Source organism: Colias croceus, chromosome 18, assembly GCF_905220415.1.
Source record: "Colias croceus chromosome 18, ilColCroc2.1".
NCBI lineage: Eukaryota > Metazoa > Arthropoda > Insecta > Lepidoptera > Pieridae > Colias > Colias croceus.
Genome location: NC_059554.1, coordinates 673422 through 693427, shown reverse-complemented (window position 1 = coordinate 693427; position 20006 = coordinate 673422). Strand labels below are relative to the sequence as shown.

The window sequence follows — 20006 nt, the reverse complement described above, 5'->3', positions numbered from 1 at the left end:
AAGGCGTGATTGAGTAACAGACAGACAGACAGACAGAGTTACTTTCGCATTTAAAATATTAGTATGGATTTTATTGACTTCCTCCAGCAACTTATCCCACACTATACATTTTTATAAATCTACCATCCGAAAAAAAATAAGCCTACCTGAAAAGTATCGCAATCCTCGGTTACTAAATATATATATATATATATATATATACAGAATGTCCCACTGTTGGTATACTAAGCTCAAAGGAGGTTACTTTGCCACCAGCACGTGAGCTATCATTTAAGGTTGGCTTTTTCATAGACAAAATGTTCACATTAGAGAAGCGATACATGCCGGCTGCGCGAAGCTAGAGAAGAAAGCATGGATTTTGAGGAAAAATTTAGCAAAAAATTTTTTACATAATTTTGTTGTTTAAGTATTTTTTACGTTATCAGGGTATGCAAAACTACAAGTCCCGCGCTTAGTATACCAACAGTGGGACACCCTGTATATTATATGACTTACTTTGACCAAGTTATAGCATAAAATGTAGGAAAAATAAAAAAAACTGTGGTAGCTAATAATGTTTAGGTTTAAGATTGTACATACTGATTATACCTAGTAAATAAGGGCGTATATTTCGTGCAAACCTTGCCAACTAATACATTCCACTAGTTCTTAATAAATTATAAGTAGAATAATAATATATTATGCATCATATCAACTTGTTTGTCTCAGTGACAGTTTTTTTAATGCCTAAACTTTGAGGCTTTCCACTAACTAACAAAATCAAGATTTTAATTAAAAAGACATTTTATATTCAATAAAAACAATCATGCGTTTAAATAACCAGTTTATTTCCTAACACTGTGGCATGATAACCATTAAATACACTAATTGTTCACTTCTTGGCAGCCTGTTCGTTGATGGGGTCCAGCTTGGGTTCTTCAAACTTGAATGAGGGGAATGCAGTCATGTCGATACCAGATCCACCTCCGTATTGGCGTTCCAGCTTCTCCAACTCTGCTTTGAGTTCCTTTTCTACTGCGGGACTGACATCTACCATCTTGCCACCACTGGAAGTCAATTTATATTGTTAATGTTGCTATTAGATGGACTAAATCATGTATAAATGACTCGCCATATACATTAAAAACTTATTTCATCAAAAGCATAGATGCTTTAATACTGCCAGTAATTTATCTGTACTCCTACTGTGAATTTTATTACTTTACCTTACAATGCAAACTGCAACTGTATCTTTTACTGAAATATACTAGGTATTTGATGCCAGATGATAAAAACAAATCAGGTTTTAAAAATATATTTAAGAATATATAATTTACCACTTCACTTACTCCATTCTGGTTTAATATAGCAAGTTCCAACAGAATGTGATAACATGAACATTTCTAGTTTACTCATGGCAGGTTTTGATACAAAATCATTGCAGTCACACATATGTAATGTATGACTGATAGAATGAAGTAATTTTATATCGGAACATAAAGTACTTACGCGCTTTTCTGTTTGTATTCTCTGATTTTGTCAATGAACAACTGCTGGATTGGGTCAGAGGCTTTGGACGCTGCTGCCAGGTTTCTGGTGACCTGGACTGAGACACGCGCAGCGCGAAGGCTACTAAGGACTGAAGATGAGAGCATCTGAAAGCAGTATTCCTAACCTTTAAATCAATTACATAACAAATATAAATAAGTATTTTTTATTATTATCATATCGCTGCATTATTAGAGGAAAATCGAGAAACTTAATTGTGAAGTCATAATACTCGAAAATTTATACAATTTGGGAATACACACCTTTTAATTTATTAAAAATTACTATTTTCCAATCGACAGTACAGTATTGAATCTGGTTACAGATTAAATAACCAATACGGAAACGTCAAGTGTCAACTATCAAAGTCAAGACTTTAAAATCAATAGAGTAGTGATAGAGTATCAATTTTTCTATAAGTACAAATCTGTGCTGCAAATAATTTAACTAGACCATAATTAGACTGTTATTATCAACCATAAAATATGTATATATTGTAATTTGTGCATTATTAGTAATTTTCGTATGCAGTAAATATAATTAAAATAAAAATCCGACCACAAACAATAGAACACGTACGCACTACCACGCACCACGGATGATAAAAAAAAAAAAATTCCCGCCAATATCTAAAACTTTAAAAATAAAAATTAAAAGTGTTCTTTTCCGCTTTTAGTTGAAATAAGTTTGTAAAACATTCTTTTAAAAGATTTTAAGATGGATTTCGGTGAAATAAGTAATGTTGTGGGCAGAAAAAGAGTAAATGTCAATGTTGAAAAGCTACGAGAAAAAGTTTCTCGAGAAACTGCAAAAGTAATAAAATTGAAGGTAAGATTTCGATATAAATTTAATGTAACGTGGATTTAAATGATCACTTTTATTTGTTCGTACATTGTAATTATGTTGTTTAAATAACAAAACAAAGTCTTTATTAGATTTTGATATTTATTTTATTTTTTGTAATAGGTTGCTCAAGACACAGCATATTGGGACCTTAAGGAGAAGCTGCAACAGGTGGAAGGAAACCATGAGCGACTGCAGCAAAATATGGTAGAAGTTCAGATGCAACATGAGACCATTTCTGGCCAGTACCAGGATGAACTTCGTTTGCGTCCTGAAACCTTAAATAAGTTAGTAAATTTAATTTCTTAAAAAATAATTCTTGCCTGCATAATATGTAAGTAGGTACAATAAAATATGCCCAAATATATGCCATAATTAACTATGCGTTCCTTAAAATAAGAATATGTTTGTGAGTTCAACGACTAGGTACAACATAATAAGAAAATGTAGAAATTATAGAATGCACTTAACTTGAATGATCAATCACAATAATTAATTACAGATTTCTCTATAACCTTCACTTGTTTATTCATCAATTATTCGAAGTATCCCATCAATCCATACTAATATTTTAAAGCTGAAGAGTTTGTTTGTTTGAACGCGCTAATCTCAAGAACTACTGGTCCGATTTGAAAAAAATATTTCCGTGTTAGAATAGCCCATTTATCGAGGAAGGCTCTAGGCTATATACCATTACGCCAATACCAACAGGAGCAAAACAATGCGGGTAATACCGCGCGGAACAGCTAGTCCATAATAAAGTTTCCAAAAGTAAACTAAAAGATATTCCATAGGTTGAGCAGCACTCGTGAAATATGCGACGTTCTAGAAGACTACAGTGAGCGACTCAAACAGACTCTATCTCGGTGCAAAGCTGACCAGGCATCATTATGCGACGCTTACCAGAAGTCTGGTCAACTGGTTCGCGATATTAAGGCGCAGCAGGTGCAAAGTGATGAAAAACATGGCCAGTTAGTGATGAGCCTTGAAGAGAAGAGTAAGGAATTTCTCTTATTGAAATATGAGTGGATGCTCAAAAAACGTAAAATATTATAGTTATGATTATTGATTACGCATCACGATTTTTTTTTCGATTTAATATTTTAGTTAAACAAGAGATGACACTTTTTCATTATTTTTATATCAACTCATTTTCTTATTTAATGTTATTGCAAATGTATGCTCAAATTTTTGTCACAATCACATCTAGTTAAACTGAGCGGCGAGCATCAAAGGCAACTAATGCAAGTGTTTACTGCGTCCAAACAACAACTTGAGAGTGAACTCAACAACGCAAGGGTCAAAGTCGCTTCTGCGCAGGCTCAAACTGAAGAATTGAAAAATACCGTCAACGAGCTTCACAAAAAACTTGATATTGCTCAGATTGAACTCGAAAAGGTAAATTTTTAATAGTTTTTATTGAATTCTTAAATAATTATAAGCTTGTATTTTTTTTGTTGAAAACAAATTAAAAAAAGAAATCCACATTTCTTTTTGATAATAATATTTTTTTGTTTTTTTTTTACAGAAAGAGGAGACGATATCGAACATGCAACGCGACATGAAGCAATTGGTCCACGAATTTAACGCGCAAAACAATGAAATGAGGAACATGTTGGCTAAGCAGGAGAAAGAGTAACATTTTAATTTTCTTCCTTTTATTTAATTAATAAATTAACCATGGAAATTATGAAATAGAAACTTAAACAAATAAAATTTTGTATTTAATAATTGATATTAATTTTTTCTAAAGCTTTAAGAAATTTTTCAACTGTGTTTTCGACATAAATTAAACAAAAAATATTAATTCTAGTTTAAAAGAAAGTATCGATGCAAATTCCGCTTTGAAAAAGGCTCTCACACACCAAGAGCAATTCGCTAAATCTATGTGCGATCAGAATAGTTCTTTGCAAGATAAAATAGCTGCCTTGGAAGATGAACATAATGCTACATCTGATATTATTAATGACTTGAAAAAGAAACTGGAGGTAAAAAAAAACATTTTAATTTAAATTTAAACAAATTATATTAAGTGTACTAAATAATGCATATTTTAATAATTAGGAAGCTTCGTCAATTCATGAAAATATCAATAAAGATATGAAAACTCTTATTGACGAGAAACATAACTTAGAAGCAGACGTGAAGAAAAAGAATGAAGTAAGTACAAATAATTACCTAGTTAAGTAAAATTATGATAATTTTAATATAATGTCGCTAAAAATTATAGGTTCTGAACAATTTGAAACAAGAGTTGGAGATATTAAATGAAAAGATATCGATGATTGAACAGGACAAGTCTAATTTAATTAAAGAATTGGATAAAAAAGTGGTGGAAGTTAATAATATAAAAATTCGCGAACAAGAACTCGGTGATGAAATTGAAACACTACAGAATAAAATTCATGAAATCGACAATGATTTTAAAATTTACAGGTAACTAAATGTTTATAACACTACTTTCCTCATTAATCGTTAAAAATAAGTCAGTTTTTACTTATTTCAAACTCAGACAAATAAGACTTCATTGAGTCGTCTAAATATAGAAAAATAATAAATTACCACCATTTTAAATTTCCAATTCATACTTATTACAGAGAATCAACTGACGAAAAAATACAAGACCTGACCAACACAATAGAGTTGAAAGACAAAGAATTAGATTTAAAGGCTTCAACTATCGCCCAATTGATGTCAGAACTAAAAACCAGTACAGATGTAAGGAATAAACTGGAGAATGCTCTGCAGAGGAGCAATAAGGAGCTGGAAGTGGAGAGGGAGAATGGGAAAGAGATGGAGATGAAGATGGCGGTCAGGATTGAACAACTGGAGGCCATTGCGAGGGTAAGCCTAGTAAATTTTCTTGTATGTAATGTATTTTCTCAAAAAAATTATGAACAAACAGTTCCTAATGTTGCAAGAAGTTTTACATTATAGAATTTTTTTTGCAGGATAAAGAAGACGAGTTATCCAAACAAATGTCTATCATACTAGAGATGAGAAGCGAAAAGGTAAACCATTCCTGTACCAAGTTTCCATCAAGTTTAAAAAAAAGTCCGTTAACTTTGTGTTTTTTTTTAAATAACAATGTATAAACCACTCAAGTTGCGAACTTTGTTTACCCTTTGGAAAAAAAATGTTTAAAGATAAAATAATGCAATAAACTTATCGTGTATCATAAAGGATCGTCTTCAAGAAAAGATAACCGGTATGCAAGGCACCATAGACAATATTCAAAAGGAACTCAACGGTCGTCCCGCGCCAAGAGATAGAGAACCCGCTGTACAACCGGAGCCAGACGATAATGCTGTTATGTTGACACCGTCTAGTAAGGTTAGTGTAAGAGCTGCTGAATAAAATTAGCGTTATATTTATCGTGATTTTTTGAGACGCTATATGAGTGAAACATTTTTTTAAATAATTTAATGAATGTTTTAAATGCAGAAAAAATAGTTGCATCTACATCAGGAAAAGTACATGAAAAGCCGTTCCTAAACTCTTCTTTCGTTGTTGTTTCGGCTTATGACCAAAAACACTGATTTTGATGGGGAATTAATAGCATTTTAAGTATAAATTGATAAAAAAATATTGTATTTTCTTGACGACATGTCGAAATAACTTCTAATTATTATATTATTTACGAATAGTAATTTAGTTTATTAATATATCAACAGAAGAAACCTCAGCCAGTATCACCTATAATCCAATCGAAGCGCGAGTTCGCAGTGCCTCGCACTGAACCAAATCACAACATGGACAGCATGCTGTACACTTTGTTCAGCGATAGCAGCACTGATGGGGATACTATTGATGTACGTTCTTGAAATTAATGATAATTTTAATTTAATGATAATTAAGGAAATATATATTTTGATAAAAACTACATTATTTCGTAAATAAATGTAATAAACTGCTACAATTCAAGTTAAAAAATCAACTTTCGTAGTTAGGCAGATGCATTGGTTAGAAATTCAACAGCTAATAGGTATTCGTGATTGTATACAATTGATATACCGAATTTAAAACTCATTTTAACTTAATGATTATAAAGCTGCACCTCTTCAGTATTCTTTTTTAATTAATGATTTCTTGTATTGTTAATCTTGGTTTCCAGGAAAAAACTTCATGGTTGTTATTAAATGAGTTTTACAAAAATAAATATAAATAACACCCATTACAGGCGTCAGAAGTGAACCGTCGCTTCTCAGCAATATCTCGCGGTGAGCGTCTATCTCCAATGCCGCTGTCAACGCTCAAACGTCGCAGCGCTGTGCCCACAGGACAGGGACGGAACACTAAGCCAAGGAAAAATGACGTAATGTATCACTATTAGCTGAAAATAAAATTAAAAATAACATGTCTCGTATTGTATTTTACTGATAAAATAAATGTTAGGATAAAATGTCAATTCAGGGGCCGTATTATGACCTCTTATTTCCAGATTTCCAGACAGTTTACGCCGTGAATTAAACTGACTGCCAAAATCAAATTATGATCGCAATAACCAGCAATGGTTAATTTGGTATTACATGAATTTGCCAGTTAGTTCAATTCACGGCGTAAACTGTCTGGAAATAACAGGTCATAATACGGTCCCTGATCGTAATATAAAATTAAGTGATGTATTTTTACCTTTAAAAAATTTACGACAGCTCTTGTTCTATTTCAATAATATTTTTGAAGTACCTTCATATTTGAAAAAAAAAAACAGTAAACACAAATGGTTTTCACTCCATATATTTAATGATGGTAACTACACTCTTCATATTTAAACTGAAACAAATATTTTTATTTACAGATGATGATCTCTCTATCTCAAGCGAAGAATGATTTGCAAAACAAAGAACGAACCTATCTTAAGGCCAAGCGTGTCGACAATAATAAAACTAAGAAATTTAAATAAATAATTCTTCAGTTTGATATTCAATTATTAATAATTATAATTAATTCAAGAAAAATATTAATTAATAACTAGTTACTTAATTTGTTCTTAGTTAATAAGACATAAATGTTTTTTTCGTTTTAATCTCAATAAATTTTATTTGAAGAAACCACTTCTTTTTATTCCATGACTCGTTGACTAATATTATTATTTATCAATTTAATATAATCTAATGAACCCACTATACTAATTATTGTACGTATTATATAAATAACTAGCGGTCCGCCCCGGCTTCGCCCGTGGTACATATTTCGCAATAAAAAGTAGCCTTTGTTCTTTCTCAGGGTCTAAAGATTGTCTGTGAGAAATTTCACCAAAATCGGTCCAGTAGTTTATGAGCCTATTCATTACAATCAAACAAACAAACAAAGTTTTCCTCTTTATAATATTAGTGTAGACTAGCGGTCCGCCCCGGCTTCGCCCGTGGTACCTATGTACCTCGTACTTCAAGGAATAGATTCCGCAGCGCACGCAATGACAGAATTTTTATTAAGAAATATTTTACACCTTGGGTTACATTATTCCATTTTTTTGGTAAGGATCTCTAATTTTTTTGAAAATGCAATATAGCCTATGTTGCTCAGTGAAGACGCAGCTTTCTAATAGTGAAAGAATTTTTGAAATCGGTCCAGTAGTTTATGCGTGAAAACCATACATACATACATAATTACAAACCTTTCCTCTTTATAATATTAGTATAGATGTGAAATGTGAAAGATAGCTAAGAGTTTTGATTAAATATTATCTTCCTTAAGGAAGATTCATGTTACTCGAATTAGTCTCAAATATTTTTTTAATAAACTTTATTACTTCTTAATGAATCTCTTGTAAATATTTTTTGATACTAATTTAAAATTCATTGAGATTTGTGAAAAAATTTACACCTCTCAACTCGACGTCCGATAAAGCAGATTTACCTAGTAATACATAATTGATCTGAAACCACAGTCTGAAACTGATTTTGAAACTGAAAAACTGAAACGGAGTTCTCGGATAGGAGTTCTAATGCAATAGAACGCTTTTTTTAGTATTGTACATTTGCATAGTCTGTAAAATTATAATACTCTGTCTCTATGATTAAACGTCAGCAGTCAGTCAGTGTCAATTGTCAAATTTGAAATTTCAGACGTGAGTCGACCGCATAGTGCTGCGTGTGTGTTGTTTGTTTATTTTCGATATAAAAGTAAAATTTCAACCATAAAATATTTCGAGCTTTAGTATAATGATTTGAAAGATATTCCCTTTAAGACACTGAGAATACTACTTCAAACTTATCAATGGAGCGTGGTAAAATGTCCTCCGCCGGCCGTGGAGGCAAGAGCAAGGCTCCACAACATCCTCAAGATATATTTGCCCTGGGCAGCAAGTCAACTGTTGTCGTCTCTAGAGATTCTGAAAAACGAAATATACATAAACCATCGACCAGCGGTTAGTTATAAATAAAATGAAAAATATGTTCCTTATTATGATGTATCTTTATTCTTTACTTATTGGTTCGAATTATAGGTGTTGCCGAAAGAAAACGCGAAGGTTCTGGGTTTGGCAGTCAGCCTCCTAATAAGAGGTCCAGAATTGGGTCACCAGCTGAAGCAGTAGCACCCACATCATTGGAAATAGATCCTGTTGATCTGGTGCCTAATGTCTTGCAAGCTTTGGACACCCATAACTCAGATAAACTTGTATGTACTCTTGTTATTATTATAAATATATATCTATTTTATTTATGAGTCTCTATTATAAATAGTTCTGCTATCTGTTACTTTTCCTGATAGCTATTTTATTTTTAGTGCTTTGGTTGTTTATGTAACATATTCAATTCAAATTTATCAACTGTTTCAATTTCAGCTGGGTCTCCTGACAGGCTCCATCCGCCTCTTAAAGTCGCAGCGTTCCAAACCGGACCTTATCCTTTGCATGAGCATGTTGTATTTGACCAAAATAAGGCCAAATATGTTTGCTCATGAGACAGTTACGCAGACACTTTGTACGCTGCTGAAGAGAGAACAGGGAGCAGCATTCAAAAGTAAAGGCAATCCGTTGGTATTTGTTCTGGCTTGTAATATGTTATATGCAGGGCATAAGGATAGCAATAACTGGCCAGATACATTTATTAAGGTAAGAATAAGTATTAGTTATTGAACAATAAATATTTTATAAATAATCATATTGAATATTAGAATTAAGATCTAAGGAACAAATTTTGAAAATAGGTAAAAACATATATTAAAATCTTACAAAAATCGTATGTGAGTTCAATAAAAAAATAAATATTTTTTGGTAAAATACCTATTATTCTTAACACTACAACAAAAAATGAGATACAAATATGTAGTGAGTTATTTAATTATGTTGCCAGGTATACTTAGATGACGCACTGAACGAGAGATGGTGGGTAGATTGTTCATGGTGCAAATGTTTAGTGGATAATATAGTGACAGCGTTTAGCACTAAACAGCCTCCGCCACATCTTATTCCTTCTGATAACACACTGGGTATGATCACTATATTTTAGTTAATTACTTTTATTTTTATGACTTCATTTTTATTTTTCGTGATAAATACCTCTACACAAAATATTTGGAGATAAGGTAGTGTTCGAGTTGTTATTTTTTTTTTTTGGGCAGGTTTTTATTTATTTTTTAACGCTAGAAAACATTTTATTATCAGGTACAATGTCTCCATCAGGTTCAGGGTCGCCACTCATGGGGAGCACGGAGGATGACGTTGATAACGCAGAGCTGGATTACTCCGTGTTTCCGAGGTAATTTTTATAGATATTTTGAATGATTTTATTTAGAATGCCTTTGATCTGTGGTGATGGAAAATTATGGTTTGTTAATATTATTATTGGTGTATTCTTTTCAATGTGTATTTAGTAATAGAGTTTATAGCTGCCTTGTTACACTTATGAACTATGTCACTATGGATGTAAGAGGTGTTGGCTCTGCTTAATCCAGTAAGTTGTTGATTTATAAAACAAAGTTGAAATATATCTATCATACAGATATGGGAAACAGATCTTGTCTTATATGTAAAATATTATTTTTAAATACTTATATATTTATTTGAAGAGCTTAAACTATATACTTATTATACTGCTTACACATATTAGTAGTTTATCCCCTTAACCTGCAGTAGTATGCACACAATTTTTTAAACATTATTTTATTCCGACTTTGAACAAGCAAATTGAAATGTTGAATTAGTTTTCTTGATTTCAGGTACTCGAGCAGCTACGAAACAGTCGAGGCGTTAGTGCTCGAAGCGATCAAAGAGCAGATACAGCGTCGCGCGGCACCTGATGCTATGGGCAAAGGGTTCCTGAAGCTGTTATCGGCTACTTGCGGTTTTCCAGAGGTACGTCTGTTATTTATCTATTGGTTCTAATTGTTAGCTGAAGTACAAAGAAATAGATCTATATTTTTTTCTTGCAAAATTTTGTTCACTTCACTTTTGGTTATATTAATTTCTGCTTTTCCATAAACATCCGTATTTGATGTAATAAGGTATTGATTAATGATTTTGTAGTAATAGGTGAGGTTTTAAAAAAAATGTTTTTGCATACATTTCTCGATATTCCAAATAATCTTTTGTGTGTAACCACAGTGTGTAACAATCAACCACGGCTCTTAATTGTTTGGAGGTTTTAGGAACAAAAGTTTACAATATTATTTTTCCTGTTTTTCATTGTTTTGGTCCTTCGAGCCATCACCATCTGAATAGAAATATGTATATTTACTTATTTAGTATGACCTCTTAACAAGCAGCATTCGAACCTTCCAGATCCGCATGATAGCCGCCTCTCGCCTTGAAGGCTGGCTACACTCTGGTAAAACGTGGCGAGCTGCGCAAGAGTTGCTCGCGTATGTGTGCGCGAACGCGTGCGCGGCCGGGCCTAGCGCACCACGTGATCATGAAGTGTTGGCGCAGTTGGCGCGTATGAGATTGAAGACGAAACCACTGCAAAGTGCTTATCAGTCGTGTTTGAGGTGAGATGATGGTTTTCTTATTTATAATTTGTTCAGCAAAAACATAACTTTTACAGTTCTTATAATGTACAAATGAAAAATGCCCTTAAAAACTAAATTACATAGTTACAGAAACAAAAATACACAATTGGACAAGACGAAACAGAAAAATCATAATTTTATTTGTTTTACAGGGAGATGGTATCCGAAAGTCCGGCGTTGTTACGTAGCGTAGTAACGCACACGATCTACAACGAATTATCGAACGTTCGTTCGCCGAACAACATGGCGGTGCTCGCTGCGCTCATACATGCGCAGCCGCAGCTCGTGCCGACCGCTATGGCGGATACTTATCTGGTCTGTTTGTTTTAATATTTATTGAAATTAATGAAGTGATTTCAGTCATCTTTATTCTGCCAGATTGCGACATGTTGAAGTGAAAACTTCTTTAGCGGCGTTGGGTATAAAAATTTTAAACTCGCGTCAGGACACGTGGCCTGATCCTGTTTTTTTTTTAGCCCTTATATTCCATGCGTAAGACGGATACCATTCCAAAATATCAAACATGTCGAACGTTAATAATCAAGTTTTCACTTCTGCCGGCACTCCCGGAGTGCAACCCGTCTTTTTTTTTATTCCTAACAGTCCAGCGCGTATCGAATTAACATTTTTTATATCAATTTTTTTTCTTTTAGACCGATCTGATTCTGCTTCCACATTTTTTAACCTATTTATAATACAAATGTTGCTGCGCTTGATCTTATTTTAATTCTACACGTCATATTTTTTATTATTTTTGAAGTGAAACTTCATTAGGTGTGCTGAGAGCAAAATTTCAAGGGCGCGTTATGACAATACCGTTACGTCATAGAGTAAGGCGACGATTTTGTTCCTTTGAATCTTGCCAAAAAAGTTTCACTTCTGACACGTGTGCTCGGTACACACGCTCTTTTTTAAATTTTATATGGCATGTTCGGGGTTGGGATAAATTATAAGATTGTGATTGCAAATGGTCTGTGCAGGAGCTGCTGCTGCGCACGGAGGACTACCTGCGGCCGCTGCGCGCGCTGACCCGCGAGTGCATCCGCGCGGCGCGGTCGGACGCGCAGGCGCTGCTGCCGCTCGCCCGCGCGCTGGCGCAGCCGCCGCCGCACGACCCGCCGCAGGAGGTACCCTGTATAAACTACTAGCTTCCCGCTTTTCAAAGAAAAACCCGCATAGTTCCCGTTCCCGTGGGATTTCCGGGATAAAACCTATCCAAGTTACCCTCTATACATATAAAAAAAAGAACATCATTACAATAAATATGTGTGCTTTATTTCACTGTAATCGGTTCAGTAGTATTTGCGTGAAAGAGTAACGAACATACACATACACATCTATCCTCACAAACTTTCGCATTTATAATATTAGTAAGACTAGCGCGCACCGCTTCAAGCAGTTCAAACCGACGGCTTGAAGCGGTGAACTATGGACATTCGTTCACTGCCGTACACGGACTGCTCGAACAGTCGCGACCACTTCAAGCCGTCAACTGCGCGGTTTGTAGCGACAGCACGAGCGGTCGGTCGTTGACTGCTCGAGCCGCCCGTGTACGGCCGTTCTAAGGCTTTTATTCGAGACTAGCTGCGCTCCGCAGTTTCACCCACATTACTTGTTGGTCTTAGCGTGATGTAGCCTATAGCCTACTTCGATAAATAGGCTATCTATCTAACACCGAAATAATTTTTCAAATCGGACCAGTAGTTCCCGAGATTAGCACGTTCAAACAAACTCTTCAGCTTTATAATATTATAGTCCTTTTCACCTCAGATGATTTCTGTGACATATCGATTTTTGACACGTGTAGAGATGTCTTATACAGGGTGTCTCAAAAGAAAGTTTATATTTTGTGGATGAATAAAAAAAAAGTAAGCGGTGTATTGAAAAAATGTTTATTAATTATTAAACTGCATAATATGGGAATTTATTTCTTAAAAATAATATCGTCCAAATACAGTCCATTGCGTTCACGGCACTCATTTAATCGAACAGTAAAATTACAGTATTTATGACAGCTCGGCAGGTAGACACAGTGATGGCTGCCATTTCGTGCTGGATATTTTCTTTTAAATGCTCTAGAGAAGTTGGTTTGTTGGCATACACTTTAAATTTAAGATAGAGAAAGAGATTATCAAGAATAGAAATTAGCGAGGAATTATTGGCCCTTACTTTTTCGAAGACGAAAGGGGGCGTGCAGTTACAGTAAATTCAGAGCGATGGTAGACGAGTTTTTAGTGCCTGCACTGCAAAACTTTCCTGGCTATAACCAGAGAACATGGTTGCAGCAAGACGGATCTCACATCCAATATGTCTTTACCTCGAATTCATGAAATTTTTCCGGGAAAATTGATCTCTAGGAGAGGTGATATAAATTGGCCTCCACGCAGCCCTTATTTAACTCCGATGGACTTTTTCTTGTGGGGGTATCTTAAATATAAAGTGTATGCCATAAAACCAACTTCTCTAGTGCATTTAAAAGAAAGTATCCGACACGAAATGGCAGCCATCACTGTGTCTACCTGCCGAGCTGTCATAAATAATTTTAGTGTTCGATTAAATGAGTGCCGTGAACGCAATAGACTGCGTTTTTGCGAATTTGGACGATATTATTTTTAAGAAATAAATTCCCATATTATGCACTTTAATAATTAATAAACATTTTTTCAATACACCGCTTACTTTTTTTTTTATTCATCCACAAAATATAAACTTTCTTTTGAGACACCCTGTACTAATATCGTATCAATTGTTTCCGATAATCGATAATATTTTATATAGAAATGAAATCGATTTGAATAAAGTACCAAAATTAGTTTTTTCGGCATTTCGCCAACAATTAACTAAGGAATCTTAGCAAACAACAGCAACAAAAAGTCAACAATAACAATTAGTAACAATAACAGAATACCACGTAAAGTATCAATATAAAAATGCAACTTGTATACAAGGCTGTCGGACTCGTACAGACGATTGACGCGATTGACAAACAATCACAAAATGGGCGCCGATTATTTGATTTTCCAATCCTATAATTTATCAACGTTCCATGTCATGTACACGAATTGCGTAGGTATTATTTGTTTGTGTTATTTTATTTTATGTTTCATTATATTAAACTAAACAATACTGTTTTTGTTTTATTACCTTAAGATGTTTCATTTTTATATTTTTGGTAATAATGCCGCCATAAATTAAAAATATTATGCCCTAAAATTTAAAACATGAAATACGTAATTCGGAACACGATGAAGTGTCACAGGAATCATCATAGGTGAAAAAGACTATAGTATAGATTTCGAAATTTTTTTACAAAAATCTTGTAACGATACTAAAAAAAATAATAACCTCACTTATTGCAAAGGTCCCTTTCGTTCGATGGCAAATGACAAGTACAACAAAATATAGTAGGTTAATGTTTTTATGACCGTTAAACGTGGTAAAGGTATTTAGAAACTATTTTCGCAATTACGAGAACAGTAAAAGTTAGAAAGAAACTTTTATATTACACTAGAAATTTATTTGTTTTTTGCCATTAAAATCAATCTCATGTCAAGTATGGGTCAAAAATGTGTCACTTTTTGGAAATTTACATTGTTCTAACGTCGCCTAACATGGTCCGTATGCTTGCAGATCCGGGAGCGCGCGTTCCTAGCCATCGCGGACCTGTTCTGCTGCTGCTGCCTGGTGACGGCTGCTCAGCGGGCGCACTGCGGCGAGTACCGCGCGCACCTGGCGGCTCTGCAGCAGCAGGCGCTGGCCTGGCTGCTCGACACCGCCGTGTCGGTCTACCGCCCGCAGCGGCACGACTACCAGCACGCGCTCAATAAGGTGCGTCCAGGACAGGATAATGTCGCTGTTACGCTATGGGATAATGTCCCCGCTGCACTACGGGATAATTTCGCTGTTTCATTACGGGATAATGTAGCTGTTGTGCTACGGGATAATGTAGCTGTTCCGTTATGGGATAGTGTCGCCGTTGCGCTGCGGGATAATGTCGCTGTTATGCTACGGGATAATGTCGCTGTTGTGCTACGGGATATCTTTCCTAAAGCAAATGTGAATTAGATCATCCACTTCTATATCTATACATTATGCCATACTATAATTTGCTCTCTTTAATTTACCCCCAAACTGGCAGAAACATTTAAATTATCTTCCATTTATTCCTTAATATTCAGATAATGTTCGTGGAGCCAGCGGAAACGTACAGCAAAGTGGACAACTGGCCGGCGGAGTCGGAGCGGGCGTTGACTTACCGGCTGTGCTGTGAAGCTCCATTGTCGCAAAACACGCTGTTAAGGCTCATCTTTATTGGCCTTTCTAAGGTTAGTACACAGGGTTAATGGAATAGGTGAAATAAATAAATATTATAAATTTCTGTCATTCCTTGTTTTCCATTTCTTTAATCTAAAAATTATGAGAGTTTAATTGAAAATAAAATAAACTACATAATTACTATTAACTATATCATCATCATCATCATCATCAGCCCATATTATACGTTCCCACTGCTGGGACACGGGCCTCCTATGAGGGTACAGGCCATAATCCACCACGCTGGCCAAGTGCGTGTTGGCGGATGACACATGTCGTCGAACTTTTTAATTCTTCGACATGTCGGTTTCCTCACGATGTTTTCCTTCACCGTTCGAGCAGTGGTGATGTTACAACATGCGCAGATAAATTGAAAAATCAATTTATTTCCTGCACGCTCGCCTGGTCTCGAAACCCGGACTTATCGATTCGAAGTCCGAGGTCTCACCACTGAGCCACCACTGCAATCTTTATTAACTATATAGTTCTAAATAAATATTGTTGTAACTTGTTATTGTGTTCAATTGCCATAAATAGAAAAAATTAATAGCAATTTGGTCGGTTAACTCAGCTAAGTTTAGCCAAATTATATACGGTTCCCGGAAAGTATATTATATTGATTTATTTGTCATCTTATTTTCAACAGATATAACCAACTACCATAACATGATACGGTGCTAATATAGCCAAACTTTGATCCAACTACAGGCCAATCCATGCATTTACTATAGAACTATAATAACCCGGTTATATTCTCCCCACAGGAAATCCCAGTATCCCCAGCGGAAGTGTTCGAACTGATCGAGCAGTTAGTTAGACGCGCCTGCGCACTACCCCCAGAGGACAGTCCCCTGCAGGTGGACAAGTTGGAGATAGCTGACTACATCTTCCAGCTTTGCCAGTTCCACCCCCCAGATAATATCACCCTGCCTGCTGGGTAAGTGACCTGGCAGTAAAAAAAGAGCGTGTGTGCCGAGAACACGTGTCAGAAGTGAAACTTCTTTGGCAAAATTCAAAGATACTAAAACCGTCGCCTTATCCGATGACGTGACGGTATTGCCATGACGCAACCTTGAAATTTAACTCTCAACGCGCCTAAAGAAGTTTCACTTCAAAACTTTCCTTTTCTTAACTATTCCCTGTCTAATGTTTTATTTCCATCGTACAATTATTTCTTGTCATGTAACTTTTAAAACTACGCCCTGATAGTTGACATAAAATCTGCCAAACCTAATAGAAAAAGGCAATGCTGATGTATAAAAATTGGCATTTGAATAGCCCACTTGGTGAAAGTGACCTTCAGAAATACTATTAATGCATATAAATTTTTCCTGTTTCAATATATGTATTAGTATAATTTAGTCGGCTTAAAAAGTTGATATTTGCGACACTACAATATGTACGTTATTTATTGCAAACAAAACGTAAAATGTTTCTATTTATTTTTTATGTTTGCAATTGTAATATATGGCGCTTATGTAAGGCATAATGCTCAGGAAAAATAGAACATCCATAAAAATGGAAGAGAGAATAAATATTTCCTTTATCAGCGATCTTTCTTTTGCATGACATTTTAGGGAATATGCATAAAATTTTAAATGGCCTAATATATTTTTTTCTCGAATACTTATTATCGTAATTTTATAATGAAAAGGATTTTTTTTATTTACTTTTTATTTAAACCCCTAAAATAATATTCAAAAAGTGCAAAATAAGTGAGCGAAATTCAAACTGCCAGAACGCGCCACCACTGGTCCAACGAAATGTGACGTCATTTGACACGACATTGTATGAATCATCACTCCATACTCCATAGTAAACACAAGGTAAACACCCACTGGACGTGTCATGTGACGTCACGCAAAGCGCGCGCACAATGGCGGCGTTTGAACTGCTTACATTTTTTAAAAGTTTTAAATTTCATTTTTAAAAATATCTAGAGTATTTTGAAGCCCATTAATATTTTTTTCTACGTTATAAAATAGTAAACTATTAATTTAAGACAAAAAAGAAAAACATGAATATTCCCCATTATGTAAAATGATAATCGAAAAAAAAACACGTATTCGCGCTATAGCCTTATACACTTTTTTAAAATAAGGATAGAATTAATAAAACATCCTTGAAAAGTTGACCGCATTACTTTTCGAAAATATGCAAATTCATAACATTTGTGAATGTAACGTCATAATACAAATAAAACAATTTTCAATGACTTGTTTGTATTGACTAATAAAAAAAAATAAAAAGATTGTACATTCTTCGACCGTGACAGGACTCGAACCTGCAATCTTCGGATCCGAAGTCCGACGCCTTATCCATTAGGCCACACGGTCCTTGCAGGGGTGGCTGAAATTAGGCACCACTACCTACGTATATTTATTCGTGTGAAATCTAGACACAGTTTTGTTAGTTTTGACATTATGATGTCTTCCGTTATTAGAACGAATTGACTTGTAATATAAAAATTAAGATTCTTAAATAAATGTATTTGACTAGCTGTGCCTCGCGGTTTGACCTGTCTTCGCATGAAATAATAAAAAACATGCTTGAATACGTTCTAACAAACTTGCGATTATAAAATTCGTAGGAAGTAGGATTTAAGTATCAGTCAACTTATTGCATAGTTAATCAATAACTAGTAGATGAAGGTTAGTCATTCAAATGTATCGAGTGTTGCTGGCTGACTGATTTTTAAGGTGTTTTAGGTCAGTGCAAACGGGTGGGACGAGGTTTTGCACAAAGGGTCTGATTAAAATGCGATCAACAAACGGGTTTTAACCATCAATAGCTTGTCATAATATCCTGTTATTCAACCATAACAAAAAATAAATTAAAAATATTTATTTTTTGTTGTCCAGCTATACAGCACCATCGCTAGCCATAACCTCGCTATACTGGCGCGGCTGGCTCGTGCTGACCATGCTGGCAGCTCACAACCCGCATCAGTTCGCTGAGCGAGCTGCCACCGCTTACCCCACGCTCCGGGCGCTCATCGAGTGCTGTATCACCGGGTGAGTGACACTACACACTTACACTTGACTATACACTAACACTACAATATACACTAACACTATATCAGTACACACTAACACCAAATTACGTTACATTTTACGGTCACACTAAACTTTACACTTGTACCATATATTTACACATTTTCATGCATATGGTACACTACACACTTTGACTTACAATATAACTTAACTTTACATAACTACACACAAACATCAAATTAATAATTTCTACTATACAGTCACACTACACACACTACACTATACACTCTGCCAATAATTTACACTTACATTGATTGTCGTGAATTATTTATACACACTCATTTTTTTAACACCTGCACACTTTTACACCTATCTGCACTTTAAACTAATCAACTTAAATTCAAACCTATAGCTATAATATACACTTTTGACAACACTATTTACACTACATTACACTTACGTCAATTTACCAACACTTATTTCATAATATTATCAACAATGTTATATACAGCAAGCCGTCAATCGAGTGGGTGTCCGGTACAGCAGAAACGGAGCGTGTGGAAGCTGAACGAGCGGCCATCTTACAGCTGGAAACCCATCTGGCTGCTGCAAGTGCACCTGGGAAGACTCCACAACCTATTACTGACCATTCGTCTAGATTACTGGCACAGGTATTATTTCATCTCTATAGATAAAAACTAGCGGTCCGCCCCGGCTTCGCCCGTGGTACATATTTTGCAATAAAAAGTAGCCTATGTTCTTCTCAGGGTCTAAAGATTGTCTGTGCCAAATTTCATCAAAAGCGGTCCACTAGTTTATGAGCCTATTCATTACAATCAAACAAACAAACAAAGTTTTCCTCTTTATAATATTAGTGTAGATGACTAGACCGATATCAATAATTCTTATTTCGATGTGTTCGTTATTGTCAGAAAAAGGATCTTATGAAAGAAAACCTCAAGAAATTTACGATAAAATATTAAGTAATGACACGACAACGTCTGTCGGGTTAGCTAGTAATTTATATTTTCGGTAAATAAGCAAATTTATTAGAACGTTATAATCGAGCAATATGATGAAAATAAGAAATAAAAGATGTGCTATTGTAACTGATTCAAAAAAATTGGTCTACTATCTATTGAGTCTGCATTTGCATCGAGAGCAATTAAAACTCTAACATGTTTTGTAATTAGTTTAAATTCTGTTTAGTGGACCATTAAAAAAAATTTTTTTGCTTGTATAAACTCGCCTTTCAGCTGACACAACTTTTTTTTGTTGTGCTTTACTTCTCCCTTCAAGCGGAAGGGAACTTGTATTATTATAAAATATTATCATATTATGATTATGACAGATTATGATATAACTGCGTTCAAAACA

General features: G+C 34.8%; 3 protein-coding genes and 1 non-coding gene across 4 annotated transcripts in view; 2 read left to right on the top strand and 2 right to left on the bottom strand.

Moving 5' to 3' along the window:
• Positions 1-806: 806 nt before the first annotated feature.
• Positions 807-1895, bottom strand: LOC123699524 (ATP synthase-coupling factor 6, mitochondrial-like). Its single transcript, XM_045646492.1, has 3 exons — positions 1791-1895; positions 1489-1634; positions 807-1046 (listed from the first exon to the last, which is right to left on the bottom strand). The coding sequence occupies exons 2-3, from the start codon at positions 1632-1634 to the stop codon at positions 872-874; spliced, it is 321 nt and encodes a 106-aa protein (XP_045502448.1). The 5' UTR covers positions 1791-1895; the 3' UTR covers positions 807-871.
• A 312-nt stretch (positions 1896-2207) lies between these two features.
• On the top strand, positions 2208-6703 carry LOC123699885 (putative leucine-rich repeat-containing protein DDB_G0290503). Its single transcript, XM_045646934.1, has 13 exons — positions 2208-2355; positions 2494-2657; positions 3165-3367; positions 3581-3768; positions 3899-4005; positions 4184-4358; positions 4435-4530; positions 4601-4806; positions 4968-5214; positions 5322-5381; positions 5554-5703; positions 6045-6182; positions 6551-6703. The coding sequence occupies exons 1-13, from the start codon at positions 2245-2247 to the stop codon at positions 6701-6703; spliced, it is 1998 nt and encodes a 665-aa protein (XP_045502890.1). The 5' UTR covers positions 2208-2244.
• A 1749-nt stretch (positions 6704-8452) lies between these two features.
• The window catches only part of LOC123699526 (integrator complex subunit 1), a 32710-nt gene continuing 21156 nt past the window's right edge, over positions 8453-20006 (top strand). The window contains exons 1-14 of the mRNA XM_045646495.1: positions 8453-8740; positions 8819-8991; positions 9158-9427; positions 9669-9804; positions 9980-10073; positions 10534-10669; positions 11096-11301; positions 11475-11637; positions 12303-12449; positions 14953-15150; positions 15501-15647; positions 16401-16573; positions 18498-18650; positions 19141-19300. Of these exons, the coding sequence (XP_045502451.1) occupies positions 8590-8740; positions 8819-8991; positions 9158-9427; positions 9669-9804; positions 9980-10073; positions 10534-10669; positions 11096-11301; positions 11475-11637; positions 12303-12449; positions 14953-15150; positions 15501-15647; positions 16401-16573; positions 18498-18650; positions 19141-19300 (2307 nt within the window). The 5' untranslated portion in view covers positions 8453-8589. The remainder of the gene's footprint in view (positions 8741-8818; positions 8992-9157; positions 9428-9668; positions 9805-9979; positions 10074-10533; positions 10670-11095; positions 11302-11474; positions 11638-12302; positions 12450-14952; positions 15151-15500; positions 15648-16400; positions 16574-18497; positions 18651-19140; positions 19301-20006) is intronic.
• On the bottom strand, positions 17900-17972 carry Trnar-ucg. Its single transcript has one exon. It is a non-coding gene; the product is annotated as a tRNA-Arg (tRNA).